The 17449-nt window shown below is 60.9% G+C and overlaps 1 protein-coding gene across 2 annotated transcripts; it reads left to right on the top strand.

Annotated features, from left to right (window-relative positions):
• Positions 7297-15578, top strand: AMZ1 (archaelysin family metallopeptidase 1). Of its 2 annotated transcripts, XM_018041078.1 has the most exons (6): positions 7297-7772; positions 7925-8092; positions 10905-11033; positions 11268-11437; positions 12001-12177; positions 13539-15578. In XM_018041078.1, the coding sequence occupies exons 1-6, from the start codon at positions 7439-7441 to the stop codon at positions 14082-14084; spliced, it is 1524 nt and encodes a 507-aa protein (XP_017896567.1). In that variant the 5' UTR covers positions 7297-7438; the 3' UTR covers positions 14085-15578. The 2 variants fall into 2 exon arrangements, with proteins under 2 accessions (XP_017896567.1, XP_017896568.1); XM_018041079.1 differs by lacking the exon at positions 11268-11437 and having other exon boundaries at positions 13539-13737.

Raw genomic sequence — 17449 nt, 5'->3', positions numbered from 1 at the left:
AAGGGATAAAGGGCAGATGGAGGGAGCGTCTCCCCCTTGGGGCCGGGATAATGCCGGCCTTCACATCCAAGCTCCTCCCTGTCCTGGGGGGTCCTCTCCCACCTTGGGGTGGTGGCCCCGGGCAGCTGTGGGGACTGGGCAGGAGGCTGCTGACCAGCCACGATGATCTGGAGACGGGACAGATGGCGGCCCTCACTGAAGGTGCATGTCCTGAGGACCAAGCCCCCCCTTCGGGGGCCCACCCCCGCAGACAGGACCCTTGTGGGGATGGAGACTTTATGGAAGCCGGGCAGGTGGCTCCTCGCCTCCCAAAGTGCAGGGGGAAGCTTCTCCAGGAGGCTTTCCCGGTCACCCAGGTGACCCTGGGGATGACACGGGGTGCCCTGCCTCTCAGCCCCCGGGACACACAGCCCCTGGACCATGTCGGGGGCCCATGGCGTTCACACTGTAGAGGGGCGCCGAACATGGAGCCGGGGCTGCTGGGTGGGTCCCCGCCCCCTGCACCCCCCAGCACTGGGGGCGCTCAGCTCGGCTGCTCTGCCCTCTGGGTGGGCCTGTCACTTCCCCTGCCCTCTCCCGTCTTTGCTTTTTTCTCAGTTTTTCATCTATAAAATGGAGACAAAAAGGACAGTTATCTCACAGACCTGAGATCGTACATTTAAAGCATTTAGTGTATGTATTATGCCTGGCATATATATACTAACAAAGAAATCATTATTACATTTTAATAGGGAGGCCACCAGACAAGGTTCCCAGGGTGGGGAGGGGGGCAGTGATGGCCGGGCTAGGCTGAGTCATTGGTTGGAGCACTGGGGTAACCCTGATGCCAGCGCCTTACCTGGGCAGGTCTGGTTTACCTGTCTCACCGGGGGCCCTACTGGGCGGCTCTGGTTTACCCCTCTCACCTGTGTGGCCCTAAGATCTCAGGCCCCGCCCCTCCTCCGGTGTTTCTGCGAGTGGCGGGGCGTCCCTGGCAGGCTGTATGGGGATCAGCAGAGGTCAGCGCCCGTAAGCCCACGTCTGAGGCCCAGGGGCCCCTGCCAGCACCCTGCCCACTGTGGTCCGCGCGTGATGCCCCAGAGCGGCGGGAGGGGGGCGGCACCCACGGGCGGCCCCTCGGTGCTGACGTCACGAGCCCCCCCCAATTCCGGTGGCCCACGCGCCCTCGGCCGGCCGGCGGCGAGGTCGGGGCGCGGCGGGGAGCCCGAGGACCGAGAAGAGACCGCCGGTGCGGGCGGGAGCGCGCAGCGCCGGGTGCGGCCGCGCAAGCCCCGAGGACGGCCTGGCGGCGGCGGGCGCGCTCCTGCGCGGGGTCCGCGGGGCCCGCGGGAGGTGAGACGCGGACCCGGGCGCCCAGGAGGCTTTGGTGCAGTGCTGCGCTCTGTGCTCCGCGCCCGCCTGGGAACTTTCCGGCCTGGTCCCGGCAGAGCGGAGCCGGTGCAAAGAGGGAGCTCGGAGTACCCCTCCCGGCCCTACGCTCCCCGGGGGAGGGCGACCCGCGGGCTGTCTTCCATCTTGGTGATGGGGGCTCACAGGCTGTGGGAGAGCCCGGGGCCAGGCACGGAAAGAGGGCACTGCCTGGCCGGCCCAGGTGGGCATGGAGTGCCTCCCCTGAGCCTGGGGGTGCGGGGAGGGGCCCCCGACCGGCTCGGTGTTGGTGGGGAGGAGGCTCAGTTGCTGCTCCCAAGGAAAACAGGCAACCCTCCAGCCGGAAAAGCGGGCCATGGGGTTCCGGCGATGCAGAACTGGGAATGCCGCCGGGCGGGGAGGGGGAGGACAGGTCCTGCCCGCCCGTCACAGGGAGGAAGCCGTCCGCCTGGTGGCCGGGTGGACGGGAGGTGGGGGCAGCTGCAGGAAGCAGGGGTCTGCCGCCCAGCCGGGCCCCTGAGGTCAAAGCCCTCGGTGCCCCTCGGAGCAGGCGGGAGCCTCTGAGAAGTGTGAAACCCCAAAGCCTTTACATGGCTCCAGCGCGGGGCTGCTCGGAAGGCAGGTGGTGATGAATAGCTCGCTGCAGCTGCCAGGATGTTTTGCAAAGCGTATTCAGAATAGGAAGAACCAGAGCGTGCTTTCTTGCCTCTGACTCTAAGGCATTGCCTGGTTGAGGGCAGGGGAGTGGGTGCCGGGCGGAAGGCTTTGGGGCAGACCCTCCTCTGGGAGTGGAATCAACACATGTCCTTCCCTGGCCTCTGAACAGGACCGTGGACAGGTGAGGTGGACTTGGGCACCCCAGGGAGAGGGGAGGCTGGCTGAGAAGTGTGGCCACAGTCCCAGTGTTAACAGTGGCAGGACAGAGACATCCCATCTGGTTAAGAGTTAACCAGGTTAACTCTTGATGGTTAAGAGTTCTGGCTCTTTCCTAAGTTTTCTGATTTGAGCATGTTACTTTTTAAAATTAAAGGTCATTGATTTGGGGTTAAAAAAAAGTTCCAGCTCCAGTGTGAAGCATGGCTCTGAAATGGGGCCTAGCCCCAGTTTCCTCATCTGAGACAGGGGCACCATAACAACACCCCCAGCGGCCCCGTGTTGTGCAGCTTGAGTGAGACAGCGCGGGCAGGGCTCAGGCATGTGGCTGGGGTCCCGTGCGACAGTGTATACAGAGGAGAGCCATGGATATCTCAGAGCAGGAAAGACAGCCAGTGTTTCTGGAGGTCTCCCTTCCGGAGCGTTCTCTGTTGCCAAGATTAACGGGGTGCAGGTAGCGGGGAGGGCAGGGAAGTGCCTGCTCTGGTGGCGGCTGCCTCCGTCAGCGCCCTGGGACTGCGTCTCTGCCCGCGCTCAGCTTCTGGCTCTGCACGAGGGGTGGTCTTGTGCAGAGATGACCCGGCAGGACTGAAGAGTCCCACGAGGGTTTCCCTTAGCGACCCAGGAAGGGAATGTGGCCACCCGGGGCTCTTGAGAGGAAATGCTGTCTGGGCAGATGGATGGCCAGACCCCAGAGAGAGTGGGACCCAAGTGAGTGGACAGGATCTCATACACCCTGGGGCGTGACCTGGAGCCTCCTGTCCCCGGGACCCCCCGGCCCGTACTGGTCCGCAACTAAGGGCCCGTTTCTTCCAGGCTCTTCTGTGTGGCTGGCAGGCCAGCAGCTCTGCTCGGGGTGTGTTGTGGGGTGTCTCTGGCTCATGCCAGGCCCAGTTTTCCCGTGTGGATGCTCCAGGCACAGGCGTGCCCCCGTGGTTCTTGTGGGAACTCACAGTGCAATAGTGGGCCTCACAGTATGTTCTAGGGACCCCGCAGGGGACCCTCAGGTCAAAACCGCCTTCACGCCGGCAAGGAAGTGCGTGTCAGGTGTGTGCTGCCGATGGAGGCAGGACACTGTGTTCCTGTATTTGACACGGTTCCTGGTTTTAAGTTCAGACGCAGAAGATGGTTGATGTAGCCGCATAAGCCAACGTTCTCGGGATCCCCCGCAGGGTGTGACGCTGTAGCGGGTTCCTGGGGTGGAAACTCCGCTTGTGTCTTGGGTCGCTGTGGGCCACACGACCTGGCCCTCTCTGCACACCTGGGAGGAGCCTGGGGTTTACAGTGTGGGCCCAAGTCACCCCTAGCCCTTGAACTTTTGGTGAAAAGCAGGCGGTTTCCACTTCCCGAGGCTTTGTGGAGCTCTCTGGCACTGAAGTCCCCGAGTGGGGTCCGTGGGTGGTGGCGGGCAGTGGGTGCCCCAGGAAAGACCCTTCGGGGGAGGAGGTCCTGCCAGGGAGGCCCGGAGTGACGCGGGCAATATTTATTGCTGTTTACTGTCTGCCTTACGTCTCTGTCGGAGTCTGGAGCACCGTGTCTTATTAGCTGTGCTGCCCTGGGTGAGTGGCCTCCCCTCTCTGAGCCTCCGTCCCCTCGCCCATAAGACATGTGACTACTAATAGCTCCGTTTCAGGAAGTGGTGGGTTCAGAGGAGGTGTTGGGTCCAGAAGTGACCTTGGGGTTCGCAGGACGGTGGAGCTGTGAGGAGGGGTGTCCTCTGTTGGGGGCCTCAGTCCCGCTTTCACCTCCGTGGGGAGGCTGAGACGCAGACCCTCCAGGCGTCCGGAAGGTTCCCACAGCCCCACAGGAGGAGTTTATAGTCATTCTCAGTTACAGAAAGTGTAGTTCTGAACGGCCCGTGACACCAGGCAATGGGGTAGCCGGAACGGTCGCCGGTGAAGCCTGCTGCCTGCTGCAGCTTGCTGAGGGGCGGGTACTGGTGAGCAGAGGGCCTGGGAGAGCCCGGGAGCTGTTCGGGGCCTGCGACCTACACCCAGAAGCCAGAGCAGATCGGTGAGGTGCACGTGGTTTCAGATGCTCCGGGCTGGCCCTGGACACGAGCCGGCACCGCCTCCTCTCTGCCTGGTCCAGCCTCGCTCTGGGCAAGGGAGGCCAGTGGAACCAGGCCTGTGTGCTTGCGAGGAAACGAGGCCCAGTGGCTCAGAGGGTCAGGTTCTGGCCAGAGCCCTGCTGGCCTTCAGAGCGCTCCCCGCTCAGGGTTTCCTGAGCACCCCTCTGTGCCTGCGGCCCCGAGTCCCGGACAGCCAGGAGCCCGGAGCCCACTGACCATGCCTAAAGCTTCCTGGAGGGCCATTCTCCACCCCCAGGACACAGGGGAGGAGGGCTTCCTAGAGCCCGGAGCCTCCCATGTGTCTGTGCGTGCACACGCGGGCATGTGCCGCAGGGCCTTTGCACATGCCCCTCCGCTCGGGGCCTCCCCAGGTCGCCCTCTTTCTGGCTCCTGCCTCCACTCTGCTCAGGCCCTGCCTTCTCAGTGACACCCACCCTGGTCACCCTCTTGCAAAGGCGATGGAACCGTGGACAGCTGAGCCCCAGCCCTGGTCAGCCTCTCCTCGCCAGTAGCGTTTATCACCTTCTAACACACCAGACAATCCTTAATTTTTATCTTCTCTCCCTGTCTGCCCTGGATCTCTAGAGTTTAAGCACTCCCCCCTCCCCAGCCAGGGCCCTCTGCTCTGTCCACGGGTGTAGACGGTCAGGTGGAGGGAGGGTGCCACAGGGGCTCCACCCTGGGAGCCCACCTGGCCCCCTCGGAGATGCTGACCACGTCCTCCTGTTCGCACGGTCCGTCCTCACAGGGTCCTCCTCACACGTCCATGCCTGGGAGAACTCCCCACTGTGGCGATGTGGTCCTCAGGCGCCTGGCATTTTTCCCCACAGCCCAGGAGCAGGCTGCCCACCCCATTACAGACCGTCAGTGTCGCCCTGGTGTCTGGCGGCACAGAGCGGGGTCAGGGCAGGGGTCTGGGGAAGGTGGCGCTCTGCAGCTTCGGGTAACGGGAGCCGTGGTCCTTGAAGATGGCTGCGTCCCAGCCTCGTCTCTGATTCTTGTGAGCAGTGTGGCTTTGCTTGCTTGCTTGCCCATGCTGTTACTCAGTGTCCAACTCTTTGCAGCCCGATGGGCTGTAACCCTCCAGGCTCCTCTGTCCAGGGGGTTCTCCAAGCAAGAATCCTGGAGTGGGTTGCCATCTCCTCCTCCACGGGATGTTCCCGACCCAGGTATCTAACCCACGTCTCTTGCTTTGGCAGATGGATTCTTCACCAGGCACCACCTGTGAAGCCCGTGGCTTCGGTTGCTCGTTTTAACCTTATTCTGCCTCAGTTTCACCCTCTTGAAAACGAGGGTAACGGTCCCCACACCCCTGTCTGGAACGGAGTGGGGGATTTAGTGCTCTTGGTGATGGTTTTTATTTGCTGCTGAGTACTTAGAAGCTTGGAAGGTGATGGGGTTGCAAACTGGCGCAACCTTTCTGGAAAACAGCTTGGCGACACAAGCTGAGAGCCCTTAAACGTCCACACACAGCACCTGCCAGGAGCCTCTCCTGAGGAAATGGAAACACACACCCATGCACTAACTGCAGAGTTTTTGGCCAGCCATTGAAATGACATTTTTTAAAAATAGGCTGTTTAAGGGTTTGGGAAAGCACTCATCATACACGAAGTGAAGAGGATGTAAGATTTCACACACAACTGGATGTTACATTTGTAAAGTGTATGTGCAGAGAGAAATACGCGACACTCTCCACGGGCAGGAATCTCAGTAAGCCTTCAGTCCTGGCTCCCTTCCCCTCAGCTAAGCCAGCAAGTAACTCTGAAGAGGATACACCCGTACGTGTGAGTATGTGTGTATATATGCACACATGTGTATAACATCCCTGGAAAAAATCATACGTATATAATTTTCCAGAGGAAGATTTATAAGTTATACATACACCTAGTTTTCCTCTCTATATGAATGCTGCTGCTGCTGCTGCTGCTGCTAAGTCGCTTCAGTCGTGTCCGACTCTGTGCGACCCCATAGACAGCAGCCCACCAGGCTCCTCCATCCCTGTGATTCTCCAGGCAAGAACACTGGAGGGGGTTGCCATTTCCTTCTCAAATGCATGAGAGTGAAAAGTGAAAGTGAATACATGTGTATATATTTATTTGTACATATATGCACCCACACATATGCATATATGAGTGGGTACGTGTGAGTTTCTTCTCTGGATCAACACTTTAAACCGGGGTTAACAAGGTGGGTGGGCTTCCCAGGTGGCTGCGTGATAAAGAACCCAGCTGCCAGTGCAGCAGATGGAGGAGACAACCCCTGGGAGGGGGGGTCCCCTGGAGGAGGAAATGGCAACCCCCTCCAGGACTCTGGCCTGGAGAATCCCACGGACAGAGGAGCCTGGCGGGCTGCAGTCCGTGGGGTCGCACAGAGTGGGACAGGACTGAGCACGCAGGCGTAGTGAAGTGAGCGTGGGCTCCGTTCTTGTTTCTTCCACAGAAGCCAGGCTGTGGCTGTTTCTCCAGCGCGGGCTGGGAGGCCTCGCCACTGTGCTCTGCAGAGAAGGGTTTGCGGGTGTGCCTCGCTGCCTGACTTTCTAAATCAGGACTCTGCCGTTCTGGCCTCGGTCCCGATCTGTTCTCTGCGCGGCTCGCTCCTCCGGCTCGTTCTCTCGGCCGCCTCCCCCTCCATCTCTGTTGGCGAGGCTCCCCACCCGCCCGCTCCACCCCTGCGTCTTTGGGGAGACTCAGTCAAGCGCAGGCAGCTGGGCCCTTCCTGGACACTCTGCAGGGTGTGCAGTGGGAGGGGCCGGTGTTCCGAGCCACAGGAGGGCGCCAGCCCCGCGCCTCTGGTCTGGGGGGAAGCCCTCTCAGTGCAGTGAGTGGTCACCGGCCTCCCTGCCGTCTGTGCCCCCCCACCCCGCCCCTCCAGCCTCCCCAGCGGCTCAGGGCCTCCCCTCTCCCTGCTGGTGGCTCCCCTACTGGCGCGGTGCTGGGGAACTTCCGGGGCTCAGTGGAGCACGTCCCTGTCCCTGCAGGCGCCGACAGGCCAGGAGGCCCAGCGCCACGTGGAGCCAGGCCTCTCAGGTCCTCGACTCCCGGTCTGTGAGCGGGGAGCCCGTGTGGCCGTCACGCTCGGCCCCCAGGAAGGCTGTGGACGAGCCGGTGGCCGGGCCCCGGGCGGTGCATGGGCCGCCCCGGCGAGGCCAGGCCCGTCATGCTGCAGTGCCGGCCGGCCGAGGAGTTCAGCTTCGGGCCCCGGGCCCTGAAGGATGCGCTGCTGTCCACCGACCCTGCCCTGCGGCAGCTCTACACAGCCACCTTTTCCCCGGCCGAGAGGCTCTTCCTGGCTGAGGCCTACAACCCCCAGAGGACACTCTTCGGCACGCTGCTCATCCGCACGGCCTTTGACTGGCTCCTTAGCCGCCCAGAGGCCCCCGAGGACTTCCAGACCTTCCATGCCGCCCTGCCGCCCCGGAAGCAGAGCCTCGCTCGGAAGCACATTTACCTGCAGCCCATAGGTACCTGTGCCTGTGGGTACCTGCAGCCCCTGGGTACCTGCGGCCGCTTTCTCACAGGTCTCCTGGCTCCCACCCTGGGTCGGTGTCCCGGGTGGGGGCTCCAAGGAGGGGCAAGGGGCTGGGCAGGGCTGACGGTGCTGCTCCGCTCCCAGGTCTGAGCGAGGGGCCAGCGGGCAGCGCACTTCTGGACCAGCTGCGGAGCTGCACGGAGGCCTTCTTCCTGGGCCTGCAGGTCAGATGCCTGCCCTCGGTGGCGGCAGCCTCCATCCACTGCTCACGTCGCCTGGGTCAGGACCCTGACAGGCTCCAGCTCCACACCGGTGAGTGCGTGTGGTGTGCGCACAGGTCAGGTCCCCACCGCTGGGCTTGTTCTGCCGTCTTCTAGTGGTGGAGGGGAGAGGTTGGGGGGGCGGGGGTCGCTGCAGGGCGTCCAGGGTGAGTGCCTCCCCAAGGGGGCGTGCTCCTTTCTGTGTTTGGGCTGTAGCTTCAGCTCCTTCCTGGGCATAGCCTTCCCCCGCCCCCCGAGGGTCTGAGTGGGGCCTGCGGAGCCCTGACTAGCCCTGGCCCAGCCCCTCCCTGCCCTGCACGACATCATTATGCCTGCGGCTGCTTCTGCCCCACTCAGGGGGAACCCAGCATCTGCCCACCCGCCCCAGGGGCCTTGGAGATCCCAGTGCTGAGATGCAGGGGGTCCAGAAGTCCGCCCTCTGCTTGGTGAATAGACCGCCCCCAGTCCCACACTGCACTGCAGGGGGAAGGAAGGGGACCCAAGAAGGCTCGGGGCAGGTGGGGCGCAGAGCTCGTGAGGGGCTGAGCTCCTGTGGTCAGAGTCCATGGTTTCGCGGCTGCGTTCATTTCCTGGGGACGCGGTGAGGAAGCACAGCATCGGGGGGCTTAGAACAGCAGCGCCTCATCGTCTCATGGCCTGGAGGCCAGAACCCTGGCCCGGTCAGCAGGTCTGTCAGCAGGTCACGGCCTGTGTGACTGTCTATCCTCGTCTAATAAGGACCCTGGGCAAACTGCATCAGACCTACCCGGCTGACTTCTTCTTAACTTGATCATGTCTGCAAACCCAGGGCCCAGATAAGGTCACGTTTCAGGTACCGGGCTTCCGCATCATGTTCTGGCGGTCACAGCTCAACCTCTAACAGGCATCACCGTCAGCACCACCCCAAGACCTGACACCCCTCGGTCTCTCCTCCAAGGCCTCGGCCACTTGCCTCAGGTCACACCTGGACCTGGGCTGTCCGGACGGTGGCCACCGGCCACGCATGGCTGCTGAGCACACACGCACACCCGCGTTGACGATTCAGCATGAAAAACGACGTAAACAATCTAACATTTCAGTATTTGATATATTAAATTTTTTGATAGGTTAGGGTAAAATGCATTAGTATCTGATATATTAAATTTTTTGATACGTTAGGGTAAAATGCATTAGTATCTGATATATTAAATTTTTTGATAGGTTAGGGTAAAATGCATTAGTATCTGATATATTAAATTTTTTGATAGGTTAGGGTAAAATGCATTAGTATCTGATATATTAAATTTTTTGATAGGTTAAAATGCATATGCTGAAATCCATTTGATCTTTTATTTTTTTAAAGATTTATTTTCGTTTTTTTTGGCATCCCTGGGTCTTCACTGCCATGTGCAGGCTTTCTCTAGTCCCGCTGAGTGGGGGCTACTCTCTGTGCGGAGGACGGGCTCTGGGCCTGTGGGCTTCGTATTTGCAGCATGTGGGCCCGGTAGTTGGGGCACACAGGCTTCGTTGTGCTGAAGCCTGCTGGACCTTGCTGGATGAGGGATCGAACTGGTGTCCCTTGTATTGCAAGGTAGATTCTTAACCACTGGACAACCAGGGAAGCCCTGATCAACTTTAAAATTAGTAAAACCTAAGTCTTAGCTACACTGTGTTTCTATGGACAGCGCCGGGCTAGGCCTCGTCAGTACCGACATTGGGATCGTCTCTGTAGCTGGGGCTTCAAGCAGCTCCCTCGCAACGACTCCCCCAGGGTTTCCCGCTCCATGTGCCCTGTTGCCTGGCTAACGGGTCCCAGGTTGTCAGGCCCAGCCCACAGCTCCATGCCCACTCTGGCCGTCGAGATCTGCCTCCCGCCTGTGTGGTCCCCTCGTAACGAGGGACTGTGAGCCCAGGACCCTCACGTCTCTGCCTTCCTCTTATTTCTGACCTTGCTTTTCCAGCGGAGGAAATGCAGGCAGAGGGGAACTTCCACACCCCCTCACACGGCTGCTCACCTGCGGCCCCGAGCCCCTGTCCACGGGTGGACGCCCAGCTCCACATCACGGCCCTGCCTGAGCCCTCCGCCCCCTCCCAGACAGGAGCTGCTGCTACTTCTTGACACACCGCTGCCCCCCTTTTATAGCCACACCTCTTGGAAAGGATCTTTCTCTTCCTCTTGCTCCGATCACTCCGAGACCCTCTCCTGGTTGTAGCCTCACAGCTGCTCTGCCCAATGTCTCTGGGCTCCTCCACATCCCCACCAGTCGCCACTCCATCTCCGGTGTCCCATCTGTCTACGCCTGCTATGGGCAGTTACTCAGCAGTAACTCAACACCTTAAATGACATGCATTCTCTTAACAGCCTCGAGGATCAGAGTCTCCCTGAATTAAGATCAAGGTCAGCTTCGTTGCCCTGCAGCCCCTCTAGGTCTCTTTCTGACCTTCCTGCTGCTCCCAGGAGGACCCTGGTGCTTACAGCAGGTCCAGCTGGATAATATAGGATCACCTTCCCTCTGGGAGACCTTTCATTTAATCACATCTGCCAAGTCCCTTCTGCCACGAAAGGACCACGTGCACGGGTCCTGGGGGTGAGGTGACATCTCCAGGGCCGTCTGTCAGCTGCGCAGGGCTACTGCGGCTCTTCCCGTGAAGCACTTTTGGGAACAGAGAGCCTGAGCGCTCACTTGTCCCCGAGGAGGCCGTGCCCCGGCCCCCTTCGCCTTGTGCACCCTGGCTGCTCTGAGCTCTGACCGTTCCTCACGGGATGTCACTGGCATGTCTGACTTTGGGATGAGCTGGTGCCAAGCAGGGGAAGAGGGGAACGGACCAAGGGCGGGGGGTGCCCAGTTGCCGCCTCACTGCGCCCTCTGGCCCTGTCCTCGCAGATGGCATCCTGTCCTTCCTGAAGAGCAGCAAGCCGGGGGACGCTCTGTGTGTGCTGGGCCTCACGCTGTCTGACCTGTACCCCCGCGAGGCCTGGACCTTCACCTTCGGCACATTCCTTCCAGGGCACGGTGAGCCAGCCCCCGGGGCCCCTGCCTCCGCCCTGGGGCTCGGGCACAGGCCTGGAGCTCCCGGGAACGTCGGTCCCTCCCAGAGGAGGGGGAGGTATCTGCCCCAGGCCGCCTTCATGGGGACGCCTGGCAGGGTGGGGCCTTCAGGACCTGTACTCCTTGGGGGGAGCTTTGCCCGTGGGCTCCCTGAGCTGAGACCACGCCTGGCACCCCCGCCTCTCTGCCTTCCCCCAGAAGTGGGTGTCTGCAGCTTTGCCCGGTTCTCGGGGGAGTTCCTGCCGCGGGGGCCCAGCACGCCTGACCTGGTGGAGGTAGAGGCGGCCGCAGGTGGCCCCGAGGCGGCCCTGCAGGATGGAGGCCAGGCCATGTGCTTCAGCACCCTGGGGATGGTCCAGTGCTGCAAGGTGGGTGTGGAGGCCAGGGTGCCAGGTGCCGCTGAGGTGGTGGGAGAGGATGGGGGATAGGAAGGGGGAAGGGCTGGAGGCTCGGGAAGCTCCCAGGAGAGGCTGGGAGGTGGAGTCGGACAGAAGGACGTGCGTGGACAGCCAGTTATGCTGTCCAGTCCCCACAATACGCTAACCACCCGTTACTTTAGGGAGCTTGGACACTAAGGCTCAGAGACGCCAAGTGCTCTCTCCACAGTCACACGGCTCTCAAGAGGCAGGGCTGGGATTTGAGCCCTTGTCTCTTTGATGCCTCTTTGGAGAAGGAAATGGCAACCCACTCCAGTATTCTTGCTTGGAAAATCCCATGGATGGAGGAGCCTGGTAGGCTACAGTCCACAGGGTCGCAAAGAGTCGGACATGACTGAGCGACTTCACTTCACTTCTCTTTGATGTCCAAACCTCCATGCTGCCAGGCCCCCAGCGCTGGCCTTTCTGCCAGCGTGTCCCCCCTCCCCAGGGGTCCCAGGGTTCTGGTGGGCGGCGGGCTCCAGGCTGCAAGGTGGTGGCCCCGTCTCCCTCAGGTCACGTGCCACGAGCTGTGTCACCTTCTGGGCCTGGGGAACTGCCGCTGGCTCCGCTGCCTCATGCAGGGCGCGCTCCGCGTGGACGAGGCCCTGCGCCGGCCCCTGGACCTCTGCCCCATCTGCCTGCGCAAGCTGCAGCACCTGCTGGGCTTCAGGCTGGTGGACAGGTACAAGGTGAGGGGGCGGGGGGGCCGGGGCGGGAACGCGGTGAGGGGCGGGGCCGGGGCGGGAACGCGGTGAGGGGCGGGGCGGGGCGGGAACGCGGTGAGGGGCCGGGGGGCGGGGAACGCCGGTGAATGGGCGGGGCCGGGGCGGGAACGAGGAGAGTGGGCGGGGCCGGGGGCGGGAACGAGGAGAGTGGGCGGGGCCGGGGCGGGAACGAGGTGAGTGGGCAAGGCGCGGTGTGGAAGCCCGCGCTGTCACTCCGGGGACTTTCGGGATCCGGCTGAGTCGTCAGCCGGGCGCCTGGCCGGGTGCTGGTGGCTGTCCCGCGGCAGAGGGGGCTCGGGGGCGCCCGGCTCCTTTGTTTCCCAGCAACCCTAATTAGAGCCGGTCTCTACCGGGCACTGACCGCGTGCTAGCCCTGTCCTAGCGCGGCTGTCTGCGGGCGCCGCCGGCCTCACCGGCCTCACCGAGGGGCCGCGCAGCATCCCTTTCTCCCTGCTTGGGCGGAGACCGAAGCGGAGGAAGCCAGAGCGGCCGTGGAGGAGCGGGCAGCGAGTAACCCCGCCCACCCGGGCAGGGGCCGGGCCGGCGGGCGGTGCTGCCCTCTGCCGCCCGCGCGCGGAGCCGCGGGGAGGGGGGCCCGAAAGGGCCCAGGGAGCCAGGGTCGTCTGCCCCAGTGCAGACGCGGGTCACAGGCAGGTGGTGATTCCTTTTCTTTTTCTCTTCTTTTATTGGAAGTATAGTTTATTTACAATGTTAACTTCTGAGTCACAGAGTGATTCAGTTATATACATATGTACACTTTTTCTATTCTTTTCCTATGATGCTTTATCCCAAGACACTAAGTTCCTTGTGCTATACAGCAAGACCTTGCTTATCCATCCTATATATAATTGCATCTGCTAATCCCAAACTCCCATTCATTCCCTCCCCCACGCTTCACCCCTTGGCAGTGGAAAATCTTCTCTGTGAGTCCGTTTCATAGATAGGCTCATTAGTGCCGTATTTTAGAGTCCACATACAAGTGATATCATATGGTATCTGTCCTTTCTCTTTCTGACTGACTTCACTTAGTATGATAATCCAATTGCATCCGTGTTGCTACAGATGGCATTCTTTTTTAATGGCTGAGTAATAGTCCATTGTATATATCTGAAACATCCTTATCCATTCATTGTGAAAACCATGAATAATACGTCAGGCTTGCAGAGCTCCTGCAAGTTTGCTGTCTTTAGAGGTTCGAGTCTGACGTCTGCCCAGGGTCACGGGCATGGTGGGGTCTCCTCGAGTGGGTGGCTGGGTCTCCTGGCGGCTCCCTGGCGAGGGACGTGGCAGGTCAGGCCAGCTCAGCCTATGTCTCTTCCTCGTAGAGACTCTACGCCTGGACACAAGCGGCAGCGGGGACGCAGCCAGGCCCGGCGGTGGTGGGGGAACCGTCCGTGTCGGAGGACACCCTGCCCTGCAGCGCAGACTCGGGGCTGTGTTGTGAGAGCGACTCGGAGCCAGGCAGCAGCCTGTCGGAGCCCCTGTCCCCCGACGCCTGGAGCCAAGCCTTCCCAGCGGGCCTTGAGCCGGATCCCGAGGACGGGCTGGGCTCCCTTGCAGCCTCGGAGGGTCCGGGGGAGGCCCTGATAGAGCACGGGCGCTGGCTGGCCGCCTGCATCCAGGCCCTGGAGAGGGATGTGAGTGAGGGGGAGCTGGAGCAGGTGGACGGCGCCGTGGACGCGCTGGCCCCCTGGGACCTGTTCACAGGGCGGCTCCCGCCCCCCCGGCAGGACCTGCCCTGTGGCCGTGACGGCGCGGGGCTGCGCAGGGTCCTGGGGGACACGTTCTCCTCCCTCCGGAGGAGGCTGAGCGCTCGCAGGCCATCCAGGGCCGAGTCACCCCCCCGGCGCCGGAAGGCAGAGGACGACTAGCGTGGCCAGTGTGACTCGTCCAGCGCCTGCCTGTCCCCAGACACCGGCTGCCTGGCCTCCGGGGTGCCACAGGCCCAGTAGGGGCAGGAGGGACGGTGTCTTGGGAAGCAGAGGGTGACGCAGCTGCACCCCCAGTCCCGAACATGGCCTTGAGACGTGGCTGGCGGGGAGGGCATCCCAGGCGCCCGGAAGGCCATCCTCGGGCCCACCCGACGCTGGTGGCGGGGTAGGTGCCCGCTTCTCCTGCAGCCTGGGGTCTCCGCTACTGCAAACTCAGCTTCCAGAGCCTGCACGCGGGGTCTCCACTCAGAGGGGAAGTCATGGCGGTTGCATTTCTCTCTACACTGATCGCCCCCTCCACCCCCCGCCACGTGCCCATAGAAAGGGTCCTCTGCTGCGGTCTAACCACATCCTGACCCTTGGGACTTGCCGCAGGCGTCTCCCTGAAGCTCGGGGTGGTCACCGCCTCTACGGGACCCTGTGCCCACAGACCTGCCGTTTCCTCTGCCGACTCTTGGGTGGGGGAGGTGCCAGGTGCGGTGGGATGGTGCGGCAGGACGGTGCGGCCCCGCTGGGACCTACCAAGGTGAGAGCTGACTGCAGCTCCGTGCTCAGCTGGACAGCCTGGACCCCACATCCACGAGGGCAGGGGGTTAGGGTTTTGTTCAGAACATCCGTGTCTGTTTTTTGGTCTAGTTCTGCCAGTTGCTGAGAGAACAAGCGATTTAGATGTTAAAACACCCACCGCCCCAGTAGAGGCATCTGTCTGCCTTTAATTATGTCAGATTTTGCTCCCGGTTCTCCGAGGCTCCTTCTGTGCACACACATCTGATGTGTTTTTGTGACAGACTGACCCTGTTTTCCTTCTCACCCGCCCTGGGCTGTGGCTCGCGAGTCCTGCGGGGATGCTTCTGGTCCCAACAGCAGGGCTCCCATAGTGTGATGGATAGGGGGGAGGGTTGGGGGCCCGGGAGGCCGGAGCAGCTATCTTCTCGTCTGGGGAGACAAGAACGGGGCAGCTCCTACATTTTGCACAGAGCTTAGTCTGGGGAGGCCTTCTAAGAACAACGGTACAAAGTACACAGAATCAGGAGGGTGGTCGCACAAGCGCTGAGGCCCGAAGCCTCTTTGAAACCTGACCAGGCAAGTCCCAGACCAGGGAGACGTAACAGGGGTGAGACCACCCTGGAAACAGAGCAGCAACGCCGCAGCTCTTCAGAACTCCATTCCGTTTTGCACGAGGACCTGGAGGTACCTGGTGGGGAGACAGGATGAGCCGGGCTCGCAGGAAGTGTGCTGGGGCGGACCCCGCAGAGAGCACAGCACAAGAACAGGAGGAGGCCCGGGTATCTCTGAGCAGACCCGGGGGCGTAAAGCCCCGACAGCTATCCACTCAGGAGGGTCGGTGTGGGCAGGGAGCTGGGAAGGTGTGCCCTGGTCCTGGGCTGGAGAGTCTGGCTTGTGGGACGGCCCAGTTGGGGAGGGGTGGTGGCGGGGGGAGCTGTCTCCTGGCTGCTGAGGGCCAGGGCTGGGGTCCCTGTAGCCTGGGGGGCAAAGGCGGGACTTCCTGGAGTCCCGTGGGAGAGGTGTGGCCTCTCAGGACAGCCGGTTCCAGTAGGGCTCACGCCTCTTCACTGGGGAGTGGTGAGGTTCTGGAGGAGCATGGGCGGTGGGAAAGCACTTGTGGAATCCTGTCCCTGTGAGCACACACTGCCCGGATTGGCCATCACACTGCCACGCAATCCCACCTGCTTTCCTTCTGCAGGGGATTAACGACTGGAGAGACTTCTCTGGTCTCCAGTGGTTAAGAATCCGCCTTGCGATGGGATGTCTTCCCTGGTGGCTCAGATGGTAAAGCGTCTGCCTACAATGAGGGAGACCTGGGTTCAATCCCTGGGTCGGGAAGATCCCCTGGAGAAGGAAATGGCAACCCACTCCAGCATGCTTGCCTGGAGAATCCCAGGGATGGAGGAGCCTAGTAGGCTACAGTCCATGGGGTCGCAAAGAGTCGGAAATGACTGAGCTACTTCCCACTTTCACTGTTTGCAGTGCAGGGGACGCAGGTTCGATCCCTGGTCGGGGAACTAAGGTCCCACCTGCCACAGGGCAACTAAGCTCGAGTGCTGTAGAGCCCATAACCCACAACTGGAGTCTGAGTGTTGTGATGAAAACTCCTCCACGATGCAACAAAGGTGCAGTGTGCTGCAGCAAAGTCCCGACGGAGCCACACAGACACACACAGACACACACACACAGACACACACACACACAGACACACACGCACACACACAGACACACAACACAGCACACACACACAGACACACACACAGACACACACACACAGACACACACAGACACACACAGACACACACACACAGACACACAGACACACACAACACAGACAACACAAGACACACACACAGACACACCACACAGACACACACAGACACACACACACAGACACACAGACACACACACAGACACACACACAGGCACACACACACAGACACACACAGACACACACACACAGACACAGGCACACACACAGACACCACAAACACACACAGACACACACACAGACACAGAGCACACAGACACACACACACAGGACACACACACACAGACACACACACACAGACACACAGACCACACACAGACACACACACAGACAGCACACAGACACACAAACACACAGACACAAACACAGACACACAGACACACACACACAGGCACACAGACACACACAGACACACACACAGCACACAGACACACAGGCACACAGACACACACACACAGACACACACACACCACAGACCACACACCACACCAGCACACACACACAGACACACACACAGACACAGCACACACAGACACACACACAGACACACACAGACACACACAGACACACACACAGACAGCACACAGACACCACAGACACAACAGACACACACACAGACACACACACAGACAGCACACACAGACCACACACCAGACACACCACAGACACAGCACACAGACACACAGACACAGCACACAGACACACACACACACACACACACAGACACACACACAGACAAACACACACACAGACACAAGACACACAGACAGCACACAGACACACAGACACACACACACAACACACACACAGACACACAGACAACACAAGACACAACACACAGACACAGACACACAGACACAACACAGCACACACACAGACACAACACACACAGACACAGACACACAGCACACACACAGGACACACACACACACAGACACAGCACAGACACACACAACAGACACACACACAGACACACACACACAGACACACAGACACACACACAGACACACACACACAGACACACACA

This window comes from Capra hircus, chromosome 25, assembly GCF_001704415.2.
Source record: "Capra hircus breed San Clemente chromosome 25, ASM170441v1, whole genome shotgun sequence".
NCBI classification, from domain to species: domain Eukaryota; kingdom Metazoa; phylum Chordata; class Mammalia; order Artiodactyla; family Bovidae; genus Capra; species Capra hircus.
Note: the sequence above shows the minus strand (reverse complement) of the source record. Positions and strands in the feature narration are given on the sequence as shown.

Excerpts from the sequence above, each read along its gene's own strand:
- AMZ1 (XM_018041078.1), top strand. The coding sequence starts at position 7,439 with ATGGGCCGCCCCGGCGAGGCCAGGCCCGTCATGCTGCAGTGCCGGCCG. Across the intron at positions 7,773-7,924 it reads CATTTACCTGCAGCCCATAG|GTCTGAGCGAGGGGCCAGCG; the intron begins GTACCTGTGCCT and ends CTCCGCTCCCAG. Across the intron at positions 11,438-12,000 it reads GGATGGTCCAGTGCTGCAAG|GTCACGTGCCACGAGCTGTG; the intron begins GTGGGTGTGGAG and ends CGTCTCCCTCAG.